The sequence below is a fragment of the Schistocerca nitens genome, chromosome 2 (assembly GCF_023898315.1).
Source record: "Schistocerca nitens isolate TAMUIC-IGC-003100 chromosome 2, iqSchNite1.1, whole genome shotgun sequence".
Classification (NCBI taxonomy): Eukaryota; Metazoa; Arthropoda; class Insecta; order Orthoptera; family Acrididae; genus Schistocerca; species Schistocerca nitens.
In genome coordinates this window covers 824,494,306-824,517,103 of record NC_064615.1, presented here as the reverse complement: position 1 = coordinate 824,517,103, position 22,798 = coordinate 824,494,306, and the positions used below count along the sequence as shown (strand labels likewise).

The 22,798-nt window shown below is 35.4% G+C and overlaps 1 protein-coding gene across 1 annotated transcript in view; it reads right to left on the bottom strand.

Annotated features, from left to right (window-relative positions):
* Nucleotides 1–315: 315 nt before the first annotated feature.
* LOC126237082 (transmembrane protein KIAA1109 homolog) overlaps nt 316–22,798 on the bottom strand; it is a 567,281-nt gene continuing 544,798 nt past the window's right edge. The window contains exons 84-87 of the mRNA XM_049946881.1: nt 21,145–21,330; nt 18,741–18,871; nt 5,370–5,527; nt 316–3,445 (exon numbers count right to left, since the gene is read on the bottom strand). Of these exons, the coding sequence (XP_049802838.1) occupies nt 3,214–3,445; nt 5,370–5,527; nt 18,741–18,871; nt 21,145–21,330 (707 nt within the window). The 3' untranslated portion in view covers nt 316–3,213. The remainder of the gene's footprint in view (nt 3,446–5,369; nt 5,528–18,740; nt 18,872–21,144; nt 21,331–22,798) is intronic.

The following is a 22,798-nucleotide window of genomic DNA, read 5'->3' as shown; positions in this document are numbered from 1 at the left end:
TGTGATAAAGGAGTGTGCAGTCATACCTTTACAAACTTATGGCATCAAATATAGGTCATTTGACACAAAAAAATCTAATGTTTGATATTATTACTATTATTAATTTGTTTGCTATGTTTAGTTTGATATGGTTATCATCTATGTCAGGTGGCATTAGTTTATTAAACAATTACAAATCAACTATAACACAGTTTAGTAAGTGCAATTGACTTTATTGCAACTATTACTGTATAACGAAAAGGAGAGGAAACACCAATACACAACTGAATAGCTGCACAAAAGGAACTATTGAAAGAGTTAATTAAATATGTTAAATAACAAATAATAAGCATTTGCTTTATTGGTATTTTCTTAACAATCAAAATAAAAATTGCTCCCTTAACAAGCATCAATACTATTAAAACAACAGGGCACTTATTAATACTCAGGAGGCACAAATACACAATTCAATACTTTCTTTAAAAAAAAAAAACACTGCACAAAGAATGTAGCTTGTTAATAGAGTAGCAGTTTCACCATCATTCTACTGCTGAGAAGGATGGAAAATGGGACCTTTGGAATGAATATCCAGTTATTTACAATACAACATGGTAATGAAGTTTTCTTACATATAGGTTGCAGTTATGCCAAGCCACATGAAAACTCTTCAACCAGAGGCTCCTTAGAATTATCACATTAAATACATTTATTAATTTCATAAAAAAAGATCATGCTTAGTTGCTGCTGACATGATATTCATTGGGGAAAAAGGTGAGGATTTATTCTTATGGTCGACATTAGTTTCTAACAAAATATAAAGCTTTGCATTCAGGTCTGAGATTATTCTATCTCTGGAATGGTCACATTTCTGACAAATCAGTTACATGGCACATGGAAGTAAGATTTATTTTATTAGTAAGCTGGAACAACAGTCCTTTGAACGTTCTACTGCAGCAGTTTCAAAAAGAATTACTTTGGGTCTTTGAATAGAAGAGGTAAATACTTAATAACTGAAATTTGTGAATGCTTTGATGATTGGAATGAATAAAAGCCAAAACATTCATTACAGAACTCAGATACTTTGGGTATTACTCTCAACCCCTTCTGCCACACATACGAACACAATGATATTATGTACACCAAATTTTCTTGAATAAAAACTGGAAACCATAATCACACGAATTGAAAAGTGACTAAGTAACTGTTGAAAACAAGTATGTATCAGAAGAGGATGAGATGAAACTATATTTTGAATTCTGTTATGAATCCATTGCTCGATATGTATGACCACTGGACATTATAGAAAAATTTAAACTGACTTATGCCTTTGTATTGAAATCAGATTGTAGCTGATACCCACTGCTTAATATTTTATTAATACTGTAACTCTAAAGGGATAGATATATGTGACCTAGTAGTGCAGTATGTAGTAACAAAGTATTATCATCACTGATATGATTTTGATTACAATAATGTACACTATAGAATGTTCATTATTACCAGCCTATTAGCATATTCTGATGCAGTTCACTAAAAAGGTGGAATACTCATAAATTTAAGTGGTGTTTTCTACGTTTCAGGTCACAATGGTATAGATCTCAAACAAGACCAAGAAATTAGATACCCTTACACAAAATGTCAACACCATTAACAAAACTCTTTTATATTCCAAAGCTTAACACAGTAACTGCATGTGATATTAGTTCACATTAACATCCTATAACAATTAATAAAACTCTTGATCTTTAAAACAAGCACACATCAACATTCACACAATACCTAATTAAATGACTAGATAAAATATTAAACATTGTTGAACAGCTGCATCTTTTGTTTTTAAAAGCTGCATAGTTCAGTGATACTGTAAGTCAACAATGTAACTATACTTCTTAAGACAACTATATGAAAGGTTTCACACATAAATGTTTGTGGCAAATGTTTTACTTTAATACTGAGACACTACTTCAGCTGAAAATAGAAAATCAAACTCTTGGTCATTATAGGTTAGATGGAAACACACAATTGCTGAGCCAATGATAAACTATTTACAAAAATGGAAAGATACGTAACGGATCTTACATAAGGTTCTTCACAGAACAACCCAAATTTGCTTACAGAGTATTAACACATAAGCATTCATCAATAGTAAACAGTAAGAAACAAATATTTTCATAACCCTCCCAACAACAAATTGCTACTAACCAAAGAAAACACGTACCTCTATCCATTCTTGGACATTTAAACTCACAAATGCATTGAATATAAAGTTTATCTGGTGAGACATAAAATACATCCTTCAACTGTACATAAACTGAATTGTGACAATTTATATTTTTTTCTTCTTACAATTTAAACTCAACAATACAAATTAGATAAGTCTAATAATTAAAAAACACATTAACACAATGAGCAAAATATTGAAAAACAATGTTAAAAAATTTCTTATTGCTATCACATAAAGGTGCACCAGAAACTATGGGTTTCACTGTTGATTTACCTTACATCTATATAAATGCTAGTATACATGAGAAAAAGCTAGTCAGAGATTTGGAACTAACTGAAAGAAGTGTGTGCTCTAGATTATTCTTACATTTAAGCAAATAAAAGTGGGATTTAACAAGTAGCTGTAAATGTCTGAGATTAATGATTAAATGAAAAAATGTACATGGCAATATTTACATAAACTTTTGTTATTACTAAGTTTACTGGTTGCTTCATCTCTCTAAGTATCATAAAATTATATACAAGATATGAAAATTACAGGTAGAGTAATTATACCACATAGTAGAGCAATATTTTTCAGCGAACATTCTTCTTTATAGAGTACATTTACAACACCTTTTCCCTCTTCCTCCCTCTGTTTCTCATACACACAAAGATATACATGAAATACTTGTGCCTTATACAAGTTTTGATTTCAATACTGATATAAGGATTTCATGGCCAAAGAAAGTGTAGTGTCACTATGACAACAGAGAAATAAAAACATACTAATTTACATTTATGAAAAGGCTCAGTCATGAAAACACAGTAAATGGCAATGGGATTATATACATAAAGTACAAATATCTCAGCTACAAGTAATGCTATATACAACAGCTCAAATGTGATGTCAGCTGTTATAAAGAATACTGCCATTCCTTACAATCAATATTTATACGTGGGTACATACAATATGAAATTTATCAAACAACGTTAGACTCTGACAATATTATATACTTTTACATAACATGTTTATTTATCAGTTAATCTTCTGTGTAATTGTTCATCACCCGCTCCAGATTCACCTCCTCGGACAACTGACACCATCCGCAACATAAGGACAGCCAGAACTTTGTCAAGAGGGTCCATAAATCCACGCTGCACCCATTTAGGTATTGTAGTACGAGCATGAGAGAATCCCAGTTTCTGCAGAATGTAATCCACTCCGTATGGTTCTATGCTTTTACCTGCCCACGAGAGAAGCCTGAAACATTTTTAAATTACTTTATCTCCTTTCCAGTATTAGAACACAGAGGAAAAAAAATGTACATTGCTATTATAGTGTGCACCCAAAAATGATTTTTGTCTGATGCAGAAATTGTATTAGATTGTATGAAGTACTGCTGGCACTTCAGTAACATTCATATTACACACTGGCATCTGTTGTAAAATATCAGATTGATTAAAAAGAAATAATGTGACAGATTTCTTTCTCATTTTGGAGTTGTAGCCATATCTGACATAAGCAGGAGAAGTATTATAGGCTCAGAACCATGTAGTAGTAGTAGTAGTAGTAGTAGTTGTTGTTGTTGTTGTTGTTATCATCTTCAGTGTGGTATGATGCAGCTCTCTACACTGTCTAGATAATTAATATTATTAAATAAATACTTCCATCAGAAAATGCTAGTTTGGAAAATTTCAGAACGGAGATCTTAACCTGCACTGTAATGAACAAAATAAAATATGAGTGCTAACATGTACAGAGTCATGAGTGTGGGAAGTGGTTGCTCTCATGTGCTGCCACACAGCATTAGAGAAACCAGGACTATACACTGAGACAGAGATACCAACTAGTGTCACATAATGTATGCATGCAAGATCTCTGAAAACATCCAGCTAGACTCTTATCAACTAACCAGAAACAAACATAGAACATCTCAAATGTGGCAAATAAATAAAAAATAATGAACAGAACTAATGAGAGTTAAAAACTTGGAAAGAAGCTGTTGACCACAACAATATTACTGACAATAGTTTGCTCCCCTTTTACATTACTGCATTACAGTGACATGATACATATCATTACCAATTTATGTGTTGTTTAGCTGTAAAATATGCAACTATGCAACAGTTTTATTTAAGCTACATATTTTTTATTGGTAACAGGTCTATTATCTGGTGTACAGCACTGCCTTTTCATGTCAATCTTTATAATACTGAAAGAAAGAGTACGACATGTGTAAAACTGCTATGCAAGGAAGAGAGTGCAGCAAAATATTTTAGCTGATGGTCAGACAATAGGCTGTAGCAGAGAGTGTGAGCAGAGACATAATTGTCATTGCCACACTGAGCTTGCTGGTGTGACATGTATGGGGGAAAACAAAAACTTCCAGTAATCCTACTTGCCTCAATCTCTGCTAACCCCTTGTCCCACACCCCACTGCACCCTGCCCCAGGACCCTAACTGCATTTATATTGTACTCACCCCTCTTCCCTGCAATCTACCCTTCATCCATTCTGTCTTCTCTGTAAACTCACTCCTCCACATCATCGCCATTGTAGCTGCACACACTCACTGCTGCCGATGCCCATGTCATGTTCCTATCCCGCATACTTGCTGTCTCCCTCCCAGGCATTAGCCACCTTTCCCAACCCTTCCTCTCACTTCTCACCTCCTTTTCTCCCCCTTACCCTGTCCATCCAATACCACCTCTCGTCCCAGCTGAGCTGCAGAACTGCAGCCCCTGCAATGTGTGTTCAGCCAGCACTACACAGCTGAACTACAAGCTAAGTATAATAAGCTAAAATATTTTTATGGTGTTAACATGCTAAGTTACCATGTAATGGCAAATATATTTGACAAACAAAGAGTCAACATTTTTAAAATTATTTCAGAGATCTTCTCAGGTTTCTATTTACAAGTAGTACAATAAACAAGTTCTAATTTGAGGATAGGAAAGAACAACAAATTGACTTCCAGAGCCAGTGTTCGTGATTTACCTGAAGAACACTATACCTGCTCTCCTACTGTAACAGTAACTTACTTTCATATTTTTTTCATTCATAATGTCTGTATATGTAAGCTAACTAACTGTCCTCAATTTCCTTACTCCTTTACTTTACACTGAAACATTTTTAAACAACTGACTAGCACTACACCTAATTAAGTAACTTTCAATGTTAAATACCTCACAGTGGGTTCCAAGTGCCATGTCTTGCAGTGGTAATTTCTCCAGTCTTTTGTAAACATCTCTGCTGGATCAAATGCTTTGCGCTTTCTTTCTTCTTCACTGAAAGAACTGGTTGTTCGCCTCTCATGCTCTGGACTGTGTGCTCTAAGGCCACTCTGTAAAGAATTTCAGTTACATAAGGGAACTGCTAAGCATATTGACAGCATATGGGCAAAATATGTTACAAACTGGTTATGTGTCCAGGATGCCAGGAAGTTGGGTGCATGTATATTAATTATCAGGGAGAGACCATCATTTCTTATTCACTAACAATTATAATCCTAATTATGGAGTAAAATTCAACAATTGTTAAGACAGATTTATTGTCAACTATCAGCCCTACCCTTATTTCACATCTCCTGTCCTACACAGCACTGAACTGGAACTATTATAGTAGAAAATCCACTCTGGCAGCCACTGTTTGTTACTTGTTATGTGGATGACACATACAATTCATTGCGACACAGAATGTGTCAATATTTTACGACAGCAATCCAGAAAGTAAGTTCTCATCATACTCAGAGATGTAAAAGTAGTGGGATCAGAATGTGATTGTGTGATAGTAAAGAGGAGTATGAGTCGATACTATGGTGCTATTTTATAGCTGGGATGGCAGTTGTTATTTCACAATATTCAGAGAAAATAGCACCCTTTCAATTGTGAGTGTAGTGAAATCATCAGATTTCTGCACACTCAGAAACAAAATCAAGCATGGATCCACTGCCCTGACACTTTGACAGGCTATAAGGCCAGCGAGGTGTGTTAGGAGCACACTTATTTACTGTAAATGTAAACAATCTGGTGAACAGTGTAAGCAGCAATCTGAGACTGTTTGCAGATGACACTGTAGTGTATGGGAAAGTGCCATCATTAGGTGACTGTAGGAGGATACACGATGACTTTGACAGAATTACTATTTGGTGTGATTACTGGCAGCTTGTGCTAATTGTGGAAAAAATCTAAGTTAATAGAGATGAGTAGTAAAAATAATCCTGTAATACTGCAAAGTGACATGAAATAGAACAAACACATGAGAGCAGTTGTAGGAAAGGCAAATGGTTGAATTCAGTTTGCTGGAGGAATTCTAGAAAAGTGTAGCTTATCTATAAAGCAGACAGTGTATGGAAAACTTGACTCATTCTTGAATACTGTGCAAATATTTGGGATCCCACCATGTAAGATTTAAGAAAGCCAAAAAGCAATTCAGAGGCAAGCTGATAAATTTGTTACCAGTAGATTCAACCACCACGTAGGATTATCAAAATGCTTCTTTACCTCAAATGGGAATCCCTGGAGGGAAGATGATGTTCTTCTCACAAAATGCCATTGAGAAAGTTTAAAGACCGGCATTTCTGGCAGACTGCAGTACAATTCTACTGCCATAAGGTACCCACATGTAGACGTTGATGGTAATACAGACAATTAGCTGAAAGCCAAACCGAGCTGCACAGTCAAGACCATGGTGGCTAACAACCCCTCTTGGTGATCCAAAAAATGACGAAAAGTGTGAGGATGCAATTTTTCAGGACCAACACTTCCCCACACTCTGGTCAATTCTCCAAGATGTCTTGGTCATTGCTGAACAGAAACATTGCAACATTGCCTGATGGCTTATTCATGACAAAGTGTATTTGAAATGAATGCCAAGACAGTTCACAGATGAATATGAAACCAACTGTCTGGCCACAGCACTGACACTTCTCCAGCAGGAAGAAGAGAAGCGTAACGAGTTTCTCACTCGTAGTGTCACTAGTACTGAAACATAGGTTTCACATGTCGCACTACAAACAAAACAACAATCAATAAATTGTTCATAGTGGTTCATCTATTAAGATCAATTTCATTAACATAAATACTGTAAATGGTGATTAGTACTGTCGGACACTGTGAAATCTGCAAAGGGCATTCTAAAACAGTACTGATAAAATGTTGATTGGAGTCATTTTTACATGTCACCCCTTCTCATCCTCAAGATATTTTTATACAAGTAATGAGTCATGTATATATATATATAATTTGGTTGAAATAGCTCCAGGTGTCCACGAGTTATGCTTGTATGTCATACCTTGTAGCCATCATCCTCAGCCATAGGGCTACATGGAATGTCTAGAACTCACAGTAATTTTTTTCTGATTAGCAAGTGATAGGTGGCCCAAATATGGAAGAAAATGCTTCAGGCATTACACTGATATGCTGATCTGTCACTGTCTTCCCAATGATCCTAGCATCCCAGAAAACTATGGATTCATTACTAATATCAGTCATTATCGAATATTTTTACATGTCATGGGTTCTAAACCAAGTACCCCCCATTCCTAGAGGGGGGGCTAGGGCTATGGTCATACTAATTCAGAAACCTTTGGGGGAGCACACACAACTCACCAATGTTTCATCATAATAGATGAATGAACAGGAACACATAGAAGATGAACAATAACTACATCAATATATAAATAAGTTTTCATTTTGATATATTATATTGATGGTTTTTCTTTTTTAACTGACTGCCAGAACTTACTTTCTATATGACCCTTATACAAAGTCAACACATGATACATCTAAAAGTACTCTGCTAATCTTGTTCAATAATTCAATATTTATGACCTGCATAAAATGTATTCAGAAAAGTATGGACTGAGTACTTCAGTATAATTTCTATGAGAAAACTTCATTAAATCGAACTGTTAAGGCAGTGTTATGCAAACTGTCCTAAAAACTCACTACCTCTTTATCTTCATTGTGTTTTAGTGGTGAGATAAACATAAGGTTACAGAACGACATGTCACACAGTCTTTGAAACTACAAAAATTTGTCAATTTCTTGAAATGAATCAATAAAGGACATGTCTAAAATCCAAACAAAAATGTACTTTTTGTTGCTTTAAAGGGATTACTTGAAATTCTTTTGCTTTACAATTGTGTTATTTTCATGTGATGTTTTTTTCCTAATTCTGATATGTTGTGTCATTGAATTCTTTTTTACTTAAATCATTAGCCTGACATGAATACCAGGTGACTGTAGACTATAGGCATTTCACAAACAAAAGAAAACACTGTAATCAGCAACTTTTAAGAGTCATTTCAAAGCATGTCCAGTCTCAGGTGATAGGTAAGGCTTACTTCAACCCTGGTTTCTGCCACATCAAATTGTTGTATAAAATGTAAATTATTTTCATTCTTGCTAATCCAGTGACAAAAACTACATTCAGAAATATTTTAACTTCCTGACATAAAGGAAGGAGGGAAGGTTAGGGTCTGTTGTCCCATTCATGACAATGTAATTAGAGATAAACTAAAAGCTCACATTGAGGAAAAGTGAGATGTGGCCTTTATCCTATAACTTTCCGTAAGTGATTTATGAAACTCACAGGAAACCTAGGTGACCCAACAGGAATTGTGTGTGCATTTGTGCTTGAACATGCACTGTTGCTGTATGGTCCGAACAAGAATATGAAATGAATTACAATGTTTAATGTCTAGTCTATTTCTCAATGCTTCTTTATGTGGTGAGTGTTGTACTTACTCAGACAATTTCTTTAAAGAATGAAGCTAATTATACACCCAGATACTGCAAGAAAAAGTATGGAAACAAAGTACAAAATATGAAAAAGTAAGTTAATTTGATCTATCAGCTGTAGATACTGAGTGATGATCGCTTTATTTTCCTCCCATGTAAAACATAATTCCTTATTCATGACATATTCCTGGCTTTAAATGTATGTCTAGACCTGCTACCCTTGTGCAGCAGTTAAGCATGATTTTAGCTTAACACAGAAATGGGGAAAGATGTGTACTACATCTTAGTTTGATATACATCAGACAAAGGTAGTGAAAAGGTATTCTCTCAATTGTGTTACTATGCGATTGTTCCATACGTAGTAAGTGCCCCAAAAAGGTAGTAAGTATTATGTTATGCATAGATTAATGAAGGTATCGTGATAAGTGCCTGAAAATAGCTCTTAAATTCATAAACAATGGAGATCAGTGGAAATGCTGTTCAAGTATTGAGCACTTAGGCGAAAACAATTTAAAGGGTCTCTTAAAGTTGTAGGAAACAAAATTAATACATTTAAAGAGGATTTTGTAGCAATGAGTCCTGAACATGAAGAACTCATGGAAGTAAGAAATCTCAAGGTTTTTCTGGTATCATAGCAAGGAGTTTTTTGTAGGAGTCATTTAATTGAAGAGGATAGTGCATACTTGTGGAAAGATCAATGGAATATAGTGCAAGATTCGATTTTGATTCCCTTAATGAAGAATCTATATTTCAACGTTACTGTCTAGACTTAGGGGCAAAATATCAAAATTCTACTTGTGTAGAGAATTCCAGAAATAACAAAACAAGTTTTGGCAAAATTCCGGTGCCTACTGCAAAAACTTCAAAAAGAAACCAAGAAAAAGAGTCTAAATAACTGCTAATTTCAGCATAGATTTAGCCAGTGATGCCAACAACTCAACAAAATTCATTGACATGATTCAAATATTGGATTTCAGTTCTAATTTCACTGATTTTACTCGAGTGGGGCGAGCTTTCTGTGTGTTGGAGTTCGACAAAAACAAGTGTGCTACAGCTGGCCAATGAATGTTTAGAACTAAGTATGGTAAGAAGCCACTAACAAGGAAGGCCATTTACCACTGGCACAACAAATTTGTTACGATGGGTTGCTTGTGCCCAGCAAAGAGAAGCGGTCATCTCAGTGTGAGTGAAGTGAATGTGGAGGACATACAAGAGACATTCACAAGAAATCCCAGGAAATCGGTGCGTTATGCATCCCGTGAACTCGAAATGGCTCCAATGAAAGTGTGGAAAGTCCTGTGACAGAATCTGTCTACGAAACCATTTAAATTGGAGCTAGTGCAGAAGCTAAATGACGACGACAAAGACAAGTGTTTTGAGTCTTGTTCGCACTTGCATCAATCGAATGAGGAAGGAGATGGCATTGTTGATCACTTAAATTTAACAACAAAGCCACTTTTCAAACTAATGGCAAAGTGGAAAGGCATAATTGTTGAATCTGGGGTACAATGGATTGAATTTGAGCGTGATTCTCCAAACGTAAATGTTTTTTTGTGCCTTGCCACGTCAAAAACTGTACGGGCCATTCTTCTTCACCAAGAGCACTGTCACTAGATATTCCTGCATGGACATGTTGCAGCAATGGCTGATGCCTCAAACGCAATCGGACTTCCCGTTCATCTTTCAGCAGGATGGGGTTCCACCCCATTGTCATTGTGAAGCTTGTGGGTACCTGAACATGGCAGCTGCTACGTCGATAGGTCGGCCATGCTACAGATGGGGACAGCTGTTTCATGAAATGGTCTCCCCCGATCACCAGATCTCATGCTGTGTGACTTTTTTCTGGGGGGACACATTAAACATCTGGTGTATGTACCATCTCTGCCACGCAATGTAGCAGAGCTCTGGGAGAGAATATGGGAAGTGACTGCCACAGTCGATGATGCCATGCTGGGACAGGTCTGGCAAGAATTCGATTACTGTATTGATGTCTGCCGGGTCACTCATGGTTTGCATATCGAATGTTTGTAAAAAAAAAACTTTCAGAGTTTCTCTTCAATATGTATGACATCTGTACAATGTTTAGTTCTTAGGCAATAAATAATTGAAAGCATTCCTGGACTTTATGTACACCCTGTATTTTAACAAATCATACTTATAATAAGCCAAACAAGTTTTGTTTAGATGTAGGGTTCATCACAAAAAATACAAACTTACTCCATCATGGATTACATAAGATGGAGTGGGCTATATATCATAGTATTTCATGTTTTGGAAATTTTGCTACTCTCCTGGAAAACTTCCTACACATTTTAACCAAACTTTTTCCCCTTACTGTACATCATAAAAAAGTGGGAAATAAAGTAAAGTAGCTGACTGAAGGAATAAAGACCTCTAGTGCAAGAAAAAGACAGCTAAATATGGAACTAAAACATAGCAAAAGTCCTGATTTTTTTCCCTATGTACGAAACTACACAAATATTTTTATAATAGTTGTAGACGCAACTAAGGAACTGGTGAATAGTAGATTTGTTTTGGATTGGAAAAACAAATCAAAGGTATTATGGTCAGTGATCAAAGCTGAAACAGGTGCGACAGAGGCCACGATATTTCTGAAATCAAGAAAGAGGACAAAACTATTGTAAATCCCGCTCAAATTTCAGAATTATTTAATGAATTCTGTATAAACGCAAATAAATCAATCATCAATGTAGAAAGTTAGCCAGACAAGGTAAGTTTCTTTAACCATGAGCAATTTAAAGGTGAACTTTTCAGTGCATTCAGCGAAACTACTGTAAAGGATATAAAAAATGTGATACTATCACTAAAAGTCAAACATCAGTAGGATGGGATGGGACAACAACAAAGGTGTTAAAAACAGCCTCTAAAATAACTGAGTAGCTACTATCTACAATAGTTAAACCGTCCCTTCAAGAAGGATATTTTCGAGACACACATAAATATGCAGAAGTTAAGCCACTATTCAAAAAAGGTACAAAAGAACATATGGCAAAATATCACCCTATCTCTCTTCTTCCATCACTATCAAAAATATTTGAAAAGGTAGTCACCATACAAATTAAAAATTTCACAGAAAAATTTAAAATAATCTCACAAAATCATTATAGATTTACAAAAGGCAAAACCACAGAATTTTGAAGATAAAATTAGCACCTTACTAGACTACTCACTGCCTGCCACAGAAAATTTTTGTAACCTATCAAATGCCTTTGATAGTGTGAACCATTTCTTGCTACTCTGTAAATATGGAATTAGGGGCACTGTATTAGAATGGTTTAAGTCATTCCTAACCAACTGGAGAGAAAGAGTAGTTATATCATCAGAGAGAGGAAATTATATTTCAAAATGGGAAACCATTTTACAAGGAATACCCCAAGGTTCTGTCTGAGGTCCCATTCTGTTTCTGTTTTACATAAATTTCTCAAAATGTATTTCATACTTAAGAAAAATTAATAGCTGGATTGATTTAAACGAGTTAAAATTAAACATGGAAAAGACTCAGTCAATGCAGTTTAAAATGAAACAAGCAAAATTAAATGATATTCAAATCAATCACCAAAACATGGTTTTGCAAGAAGCTAGCTGTGTGAAGTTCCTAGGAATGCAATGATGGAAAAGCCAGGATGGAATGTAACAATATTATAAAAAGGGAAATTATTACTCACCATATAGTGGAGATGGTGAGTCGCAGATAGGCACAACAAAAAGACTTTCACAAATAAACTTTTGGCCAGCAAGGCCTTCATTAAAATTAAATCACACACACACACACACACACACACACACACACACACACACACACACAAACGCACGCATGCACACATGCACACGTGCAATCTCAACTCACATCTACACGACTGCAGTCTCTAGCAATGGAAGCTTCAGTTGTCAGAGACTGCAGTCGCGTGTGTGTGTGTGTGTGTGTGTGTGCGTGTGTGTTTGTGTGTGTGGCCGAAAGCTTATTTGTGATAGTCTTTTTGTTGTGCCTATCTGCAATTCAAATTGTATATTATAGGACAATGAACTTCTATTCTGTTCTTAAATACATTAAAAGAAGTCTTGTGTCAGCACATTCCAAATATAAAGATAAAGAAGTCTTGTGTCAGGACGTTCCAAATATAAAGATCTCACAAAGAAATGAAGAGAAAACTGCCTACAACAGAAAGTGTCAATGAACAACCTGTGTATTGTGTTCTGTGGATCACAAATGGTCAGGAGTGCCAATGGAAACAATTCTATACTTGTGAACAAGGAGCTTGATTCTGGTACTTCCAACAAGAATTCCTGCATATCACCAGCAGCTTGAAATACATGTCTACATCCAGGTAAAACCAATATATGCTGAAAATGATGCACAGCCCACTAACTCAAAGTTATCAATCATTAACTTTGAAATCAAAATAAAAATAGGTACAGAATTTCATGGGAAACAAAATTTGTGTGGCAAAAAGTTCATTGCTATCATCTTGGGAGACAGCCCATGCCAAAATTAGGTTAGTTTTCTAAATGATTCACTGAAACTTTCTAGACTTTTACCAAAGAGGATGTTGTAGAACTTGCAGCAATTAATTACAAGTGGGGAGGGGAGATCATTATTGATCTATACAGACCTCCCGGTGCTAGCCTAGATATTGTTTTTGAAATTCTTAATCACCTGCTTGTTGAAGCAACAGTAAAAATTGTAATATCAATGTCTGGGTTAACAGAATACAAACTGGAGATATAAACAATGACTTGCTGTTGATGACAATCATCATGTCGGTAACAAAAACTGACAAAAGAGCCACAACTGATGACAATTATGTCAATTTCAGCAGTATGCTAAAAAGATTACAACAGTGTGAAAAGAACAGCAATAGTATCACTGAATTTTTATTATTACTTCAATGTCTCATCCCTAGAAATGACCTTTCCAGTAAATGACTGGAAAAAAAGTAATTGGATAAATCATGAAATTAAATGTAGAACTGACAAACTATCGTGGTTATTAGAAAGAAATGTATATGATACAAAGAAAGACCAAAAGCAATGAGCACAGGGATAAACACAAACAATATAAGTACCAGTTTCGCAAGCACATCAAAAGATTGAAGGCCGAAAAGAGTAACTCGGAAATATAAAACTCAGATTGTATCTCCAAGACCTGCTGGTCAATAGTAAATCAAATAAGAGACAATAAAACAAAACTAAAAGCTAACATCAACATACAGATATCTAATAACAATATTGATGTCACAAATCCTCATGGGATCAGTAACATTTTTAATGACTGTTTCACAGATATCACAGAATCTGACTTTTGTACCACAGAAAAAGTACCTGTTGGAAATCTTACTGAGGACAATTCTGAACCTAATCAACTCCATGAGCTTGATTCAAGGATATTTTGCAACTCATCAGAGAACGTAAAAACAAAAAAATCTGCTGGCTGAGATGAAATTTCTCCATTTCTACTTAAACAGTGTGAAAATAATCTAGCATATCCTTTGGTGCATCTAATCAACAGTGTCTTAAAAGGAGTGTTGCCTGACATATTAAAATTAGTTAAACCTCTCTACAAAAAAGGTGATAAACAACTAGTAGAAAATTACACACCACTCACTTTAACTTCCATTTTTAGCAAATTAATTGAAAAAGTAATTTTGAAATATATGTTAGAGCATTATAATAAGCACAACTTCCTGGGAGATTTCCAGCATGGTTTCAAAAATGGCCATAGCACGATGACTGCAACACTTCAATTTATGCTGAAAGCTCTTGAAAAAACTGATGAAGGCATGCAAGTAGCTGGAGTTTCGCTAGACTTATCAAAGGCTTTTGATAGCATTGATCATAAGGTACTTCTGTCAAAACTGACCAGAGATGGCATAAGTGGAAAACTATTGCACCTCATAATTTCATATTTTTTAAAAAAAACAGAAAATAGTGTACCTCAATCTCACACAATAACAGAGAAACAATAAAAAGTTATACATCAGGGGTCAGGAATATTAAATTTGGTATGCCTCAGGGATTGATAATTGATCCATAATACCTTCATGACAATGTATGCAGATGACACTTCAGGGCTTTATTGGGGGAAATGATATTCTAAATCTCAGCATACAGGTAAAATTTTTTATAGATATTGCAAAGGAAAAGTTTGAAAATGACACTCTAAAAGTCAACTTACAAAAAACAAATATAATCCCCTTCAATGTTGGTGATTTGCAAACTTGTATTGATTCTCAAGTTAGTAATATTTTAGGGGAAATCTGCAGTGAGTGTAAATTGCTAGGTATATGCAAAGATAGCAAACTACTATGGACACAACAAATTGATAATGTATGTGCAAGGCTATCATCTCGCCTATATGTTTTAAGAAGAAAAGCTTCATATGCCAATACCTAAAGAATGAGGATGATGTAGTTTGGTTTAATAATCCATTTCTAGCATATGGTCTTTCATTGTGGGGTGGGGCTTCCAAACTCTTGTAGATTGAGTATTTAAGCTCCAGAAAAGAGCCTTGAGAATATTAGGCAAAAAAGTTACTAGAACATCTTGTAAGGGATTGTTTATAGATTTTAAAATTCTGACTATCTATTCTATGTATATGTTTGAAACAATAGCATTAACTGTAGAAGATAAGAAACATACATGTCGTAATGCAGAAATTCATGACCACAATGATAGACAAGTACAAAATGACCACGTGATAAACAGAAGACTGAGAAAAAAAAAAGCAAACAATCCATATATTAATGGAGCAAAATACTTCAATGCACTGCCAAATGATTTGAAGGTAATGTTCCTCGAATAAACATCTGATTGTATTGAGATTGCCACATTACTTGATTAACTATGGAACCTGGGCATTAGAGGAACTGACTACAAGTTAACAAAATCATAGGCAAGCAAAAAGAAATAATTTGAGTGGCTTAAAGTAATTTCCGAAATTACTACTTTCAAATACGAGTGCCTCAAAGCTCAATGTTGGGACCACCTCTCTTCTTGATAAATGCTAATGATATAAATTACTGTAATTTAAAAAATGCAGATGATACACCATTATGTGGAAAAACAAAGCCTAAGAAGGTCTAGAGCAGGCTGTTCCAACACTACAATGAAGAGTGTTGGCAATTCTGGGCATCCCTCAGCTTTTTCGCAGGCAGGTACAGATAGTATAGGCTACCAGTCAGGTGGCATTATTAGAAGCATTCTGTAAATGCTCAAAGCACTTGGCCAACCCTACCTGCATGCATTTGGTTAGTATAGAACTGCTGTATAGGCTCCAGCTTGGCTTTCTGACAGACTGCACCAGAGCCCTTTGGCCACCCCTACCTACGTGAGCCCATGCATGCCCAGCTGAGCACCAGCAGGCACGCAAGTCTAGAGGTACTGTGCAACAGTGTTACCAATAAAACAGTCCACTATTTCAGTGAAACTCATCTAAATCCATGTGCTACAGGGACTGCAATAATTGAATTTAATATCAAGAAACAGAGTTTGGGATGAAATTATCCATAGAGTGTGACATTGTAAAAAAGGAAAATTGGACAAATTCTTCATAATGACAATCCAGAACACATTCAAGTGGAACAGACATATATATTTCTTGACCTGTAAGCTACCTAAAAGCTTATTTCTCATAAACATAACTATCAAACATTGCATATATGTGCTGTGTATCTTTCATTGTTCTTACTGACTTTCAATATGCTACTGAAGTATGGGATGAAACAACATAAAGGAACCTAAATACATTACTAACACTGCAGAAAAAAGCTGTCAGAATTATTCGTGGTGCTCAACAGACCCATGGCATAACTTGTTCCCAGAATTTGATATGTTTACCATTATTAATGTATATATATCTTAAAAGTAATATTTATTGTACAAAAAATGAAAGCCAACTTAAACTGTGATTTACGCAAGCATAATACTATACAGAAATCAATTTACAATGTAAACTGGCACAGAACGGCATTATATGAAAAGAAAAAAAAAAAGCCGTTCATGCCAGGATGAGGCTACCTAATGCCCTTCCTAGAATCTCACTGCTATTCCTGTCACCAAATTAAAAGACGAAAGAATGTTAACAAAGAAAACATTTTACTGTCTATAGTTCTTTGTTTCCATGAACTCCAAGATTCTTAACTTACATATTCAGAAGAGTAATCTCTAAGATGTCATGAAATTGTATTATTCTAGGGATTGTATTGATTATTTGATGGTGAATGCAGATTATCTTTTTCTGTACGCTTGTGTGTCTTCCACATTTACCAACATATCTTGAGGCAGACTGGTGTGGTTTACACACTGAAGAGCCAAAGAAACTGATACACCTTCCTAATATCAAGTAGGGCTCCCACAAGTAGACAGAAGAGCTGCAACAAGACTTGGCATGAACTTGACTAATGTTTGAAGTAGTGATGGAGGGAATTGACACCATGAATCCTCCAGGGCTGTACATAAATCCATAAGAGTACGAGGGGATGGAGATCTCTTCTGAAAATCACGTTGGAAGGCATCCCAGATATGCTCAATAACATACATGTCTGGGGAGTTTGGTGGCCAGCATAAATGTTTAAACTGAGAAGAGTGTTCTTGGAGACCCTCTGTAGCAATTCTGGATGTGTGAGGTGTTGCACTGTCCTGCTGGAATTGCCCAAGTCTGTCAGAATTTGCAATGGACATGAATGGATGCAGGTGATTAGACACAATGCTTACATATGCATCAGATATCAGAGTCATAACACTTCAACTGCACACACCCCACATCATTAGGGAGTCACCACCTGCTTGAACATTTCCCAGCTGAGATGCAGGGTCCATGGATTCATGAGGTTGTCTCCATATCCGTACATGTCCATCCACTTGGAACAATTTGAAATGAGACTCGTCTGAGCAGACAACATGTTTTCAGTCATCAACAACCCTGTGTCAGTGTTGATGAGCCCAGGCAAGGTGTAAGGCTTTGTGTTGTGCAGTCCTCAAGGGTACACAACTGGGCCTCTGGCTCCAGAAGCCCATATCGATAATGTTTCGTTGAATGGTTTGCACTTTGCAGTAAGGTTGCACTTCTGTCACGTTGAATGATTCTCTTCAGCTGTCGTTGGTCTCGTTCTTGCAGGATCTTTTTCTGGCTGCACTGATGTCAGAGATTTGATGTTTTACCAGATTCCTGATATCCACGGTACACTCATGAAAAGGTTGTACTGGAAAATCCCCACTTCATCACTACCTTGGAGATGCTGTGTTCCATCACTCGTGTGCTGACTGCTGTAACACCACGTTCAAACTCACTGAAATCTTGATAACCTGTCATTGTAGCAACAGTACATGATCTAACAATTGTGGCAGACACTTGTTGTCTTACACAGATGGTGCTGATCTCAGCGCCATATTCTGCCTGTCAACATTTCTCTGTATTTGAATGTGCATGCCTATACCAGTTTCGTTGGCACTTCAGTGTATATAAGAAGTTGTGGAATTTTACACAGTATTATCACTACGGAAGCACAAGAATTCTGACTTATCCACAAGTTGATCAGGAGCAGATTAGACTTATCTAGTGGTAATTTTATACTTGTAATTTTGGAAATAAAACTTAACAAATCTTTAAAAAAAGGCCAATAAAAAAATAAAATGAAATAAAAACCTAAATGTAAATAATTATAAATAAGGTTGGGATCTAAATTAAGCGTATCTCAGTTTTTTAATTTGTGTACTTACATGGTATTTACTGTTATAAAAACTAATATTTATATCCTATTTCCAGTGAAAAACTGCATAAATAAAAAATTTACTCACCACTTTCTCCTTCTCTTTCATGTATGATGTGATGAGATCATGGAGAAAAAAGAAAGCATCTGCATCCACAGTAACAAAAATGTGATCTTCAAACTCAGTAATGAAACTGCATTCGACTAATGGCTTTTGTCCTGCACAGAAATTGGCAAACACTAGATACACATATCTGAGGCTTTCCCGACATATATGATGGTTCCAAGATTGTCGGGTATACTGCCGGATGCAATCATGGAAGGTCCATGACTAAACAACCGTTCTGCCATAATTGAGTGGGCCTTCGATGATTGCATCCAGCACCATACCCGAGAACCTTGGAAGCGTTACACCACAAATAAAACTTAGTAATTCCTGACATTATCATCTTTATGCAATTTGTTAACTTCTTTTGCAAAAATCTTAATTTACATATGACAATTAAAATACTGTGACTATTATTCATGTTGCTTTCTACACAAATGCATGTCACTTCATGATTATTATTACTGGTACATCCAGTTTGTGCTCAACCTGGATTAAATACATGCATGGGAGGTTATAATAAAAGCACAGAATTTTTTTAATTTTTTTTGTTCAAATACTGTGAAGTTGACTATGCGGCACATTCATTGTTTATGTAGGATTGTTTCTTCATTTATGTACAATGTTAAACACTACCATTTTTTACTAGAGTAAAAGGTTTCACCTCTGTATTTTTGCTTTCTTCAAACAGTGTTATCTTTAATATTATGTTGTAAACAAGATTTTCTAATGCAATTTTCTTTATTTTGCTTGTTTACAGATCTGAAGATAATTGTTACTTACAATCGAAACTATCTAGACACTGTATTTTAACTGTATTATGAAAATGTGATCTAGGTTTTAAAGTATTTTTGTATTTAATTTTTGCTGCATGTAAGATTTCCTTTGTAACATATGCAAATCATTGAATCATTATTACAATGCTCTCTTTTCATGGAGTATACTTTTATTTATTTCAAATATTGCGAGGACACAGCTACAAGTTTACAATTACTTTAAAATGAGAACAAAGTAGATATGGGCTATTTTTTTTAATATTCCGTAGTTAGTTCCTTATTACTGTATTATGGAGAAAATGTGTGCTTAAGAATAATTTGATTGCAAGGTGCCCACTTATTACATATTTCTGACTGTTGATGGAAAGTTTATTGATGTAAGATGAACAGCAGGTTCACGAAAAACATAATGAATGATAATCTGAAGAAATATCTACGGTGCTGGATAAAAATACAATTAATATTTGTTATCTCTGATAATTATACAAGAATATACAACAAAAATTCAGATTTAATGTTGACCAAAGGAAAACAAAAAAATTGGACAGTATAATAAAAAATAATGATCAGAAATTCAGTATAAACATCTGACTACATCAGCAGCAATATGATGAGTTCATAGTGTGGAGTAGATCAGAGGATGCTTAATTCCACCAATGTTGTACAAATAAATTAAAAAATCCATTTTAAGCATTTGATTACATTAATTTAACAATTATAATTACATAGAACTTTGGAATTTACATTATTTCTTGGTACAGCGGTATTTTTACACCTTAAGAGCTACAGAACACTGAGCAATAATGAAAAAACGTAACAATTGCAGCACATCTACTTACGAGATGATTTTTGATGGAAAATTTTTGTCACAAAACCCAATTTAGAAGTACTTATGTTATTTAGAATCCCATGTTTACAGATGACGTCATTAATATTTGCTCAAGAAACAAATAAGACTGAGTTGTAAATTATGTTCCCCGATGACACCCAAAGTTTCAGATACCATAAACAATCACCCATTAAGTGATTGGTGAACTTCATATTTATGACTAAACATTGTTCAAGCTCAACCTAACATAATAATTTATGTTGATTACTAGATTATAGCTTTTTCTATGCATGAAAGTTTTGGTACCCCTAATATTAAGATATCTGAGTAAAGATTACTTAACTGCATCTGTTGTGGAAGTGGCATGTAACAGCCCATCTAATACTTCATTATACAATAAGACAGAAAGCTCACAGTACTCAATATGTATTCCTTTATTATCTGTTGTTTGCCACATTTCAATGAATAAATAACTTCCTTCTGTGATTTAAGGAAATCTCTATATTTGGCTCAATACAGGGAAATGATTTTAATATTCCTTTTAAAGTGAAAATATTGTTAAAAGGAACATGCTGGAAGCTTTTGAGAAATAAAACAGTACTTTTGAAATGCTCAAGTAACATTCTAACAAAGAAGAGTTAAAGTAACATTTACCTGAAAGATTCATTTTAAAGTGAAAATATTGTTAAAAGGAACATGCTGGAAGCTTTTGAGAAATAAAACAGTACTTTTGAAATGCTCAAGTAACATTCTAACAAAGAAGAGTTAAAGTAACATTTACCTGAAAGATCTGGTGTCCTTGCTGACTGGAGGTGCTCAGTCTTGAGATGAAGTTGCATGGATGGCAAAGCAAAAACCACCTCCCTCGTATGATTATGATCCTGTAGTTTGCTGCTGCTGGTACTACGTGCTCTTTGCTGCTCAGTTGCTTCTTTCTCACGCTCCAAACTTGGAAATCGATCCACAGCTACAACATTGTAAGAAGCAATACAAATTTCAAGGTAAAAGAAAAGCATGTATTTGTAAACCAATTCTTATGGATGATGTGGACTACTGTTAGAGAACAAATGCATTAGTTAAGTGTGAGCAAAATATTAAAAATATGTACTCGATAACATCAACTAACACTATCATTTGATCATAACCAACACACTCAATGAAGGGAATTAAAAGATATAAACAGATGTTGTTGTTGTTGTTGTTGTGGTCCTCAGTCCTGAGACTGGTTTGATGCAGCTCTCCATGCTACTCTATCCTGTGCAAGCTTCTTCATCTCCCAGTACCTACTACAACTTACATCCTTCTGAATCTGCTTAGTGTATTGATCTCTTGGTCTCCCTCTACGATTTTTACCCTCCACGCTGCCCTCCAATGCTAAATTTGTGATCCCTTGATGCCTCACAACATGTCCTACCAACCGATCCCTTCTTCTAGTCAAGTTGTGCCACAAACTTCTCTTCTCCCCCAATCCTATTCAATACCTCCTCATTAGTTACGTGATCTACCCACCTTATCTTCAGCATTCTTCTGTAGCACCACATTTCGAAAGCTTCTATTCTCTCCTTGTCCAAACTGGTTATCGTCCATGTTTCACTTCCATACATGGCTACACTCCATACAAATACTTTCAGAAACGACTTCCTGACACTTAAATCTATACTCGATGTTAACAAATTTCTCTTCTTCAGAAACGCTTTCCTTGCCATTGCCAGTCTACATTTTATATCCTCTCTACTTCGACCATCATCAGTTATTTTGCTCCCCAAATAAAAAACTCCTTTACTACTTTAAGTGTCTCATTTCCTAATCTAATTCCCTCAGCATCACCCGACTTAATTTGACTACATTCCATTATCCTCGTTTTGCTTTTGTTGATGTTCATCTTATATCCTCCTTTCAAGACACTGTCCATTCCGTTCAACTGCTCTTCCAAGTCCTTTGCTGTCTCTGACAGAATTACAATGTCATCGGCGAACCTCAAAAGTTTTTATTTCTTCTCCATGAATTTTAATGCCTACTCCAAACTTTTCTTTTGTTTCCTTTACTGCTTGCTCAATATACAGATTGAATAACATCGGGGAGAGGCTACAACCCTGTCTCACTCCTTTCCCAACCACTGCTTCCCTTTCATGCCCCTCAACTCTTATAACTGCCATCTGGTTTCTGTACAAATTGTAAATACCCTTTCGCTCCTTGTATTTTACCCCTGCCACCTTCAGAATTTGAAAGAGAGTATTCCAGTTAACGTTGTCAAAAGCTTTCTCTAAGTCTACAAATGCTAGAAACGTAGGTTTGCCTTTTCTTAATCTTTCTTCTAAGATAAGTCTTAAGGTTAGTATTGCCTCATGTGTTCCAACATTTCTACGGAATCCAAACTGATCTTCCCCGAGGTCCGCTTCTATCAGTTTTTCCATTCGTCTGTAAAGATGTAAAAA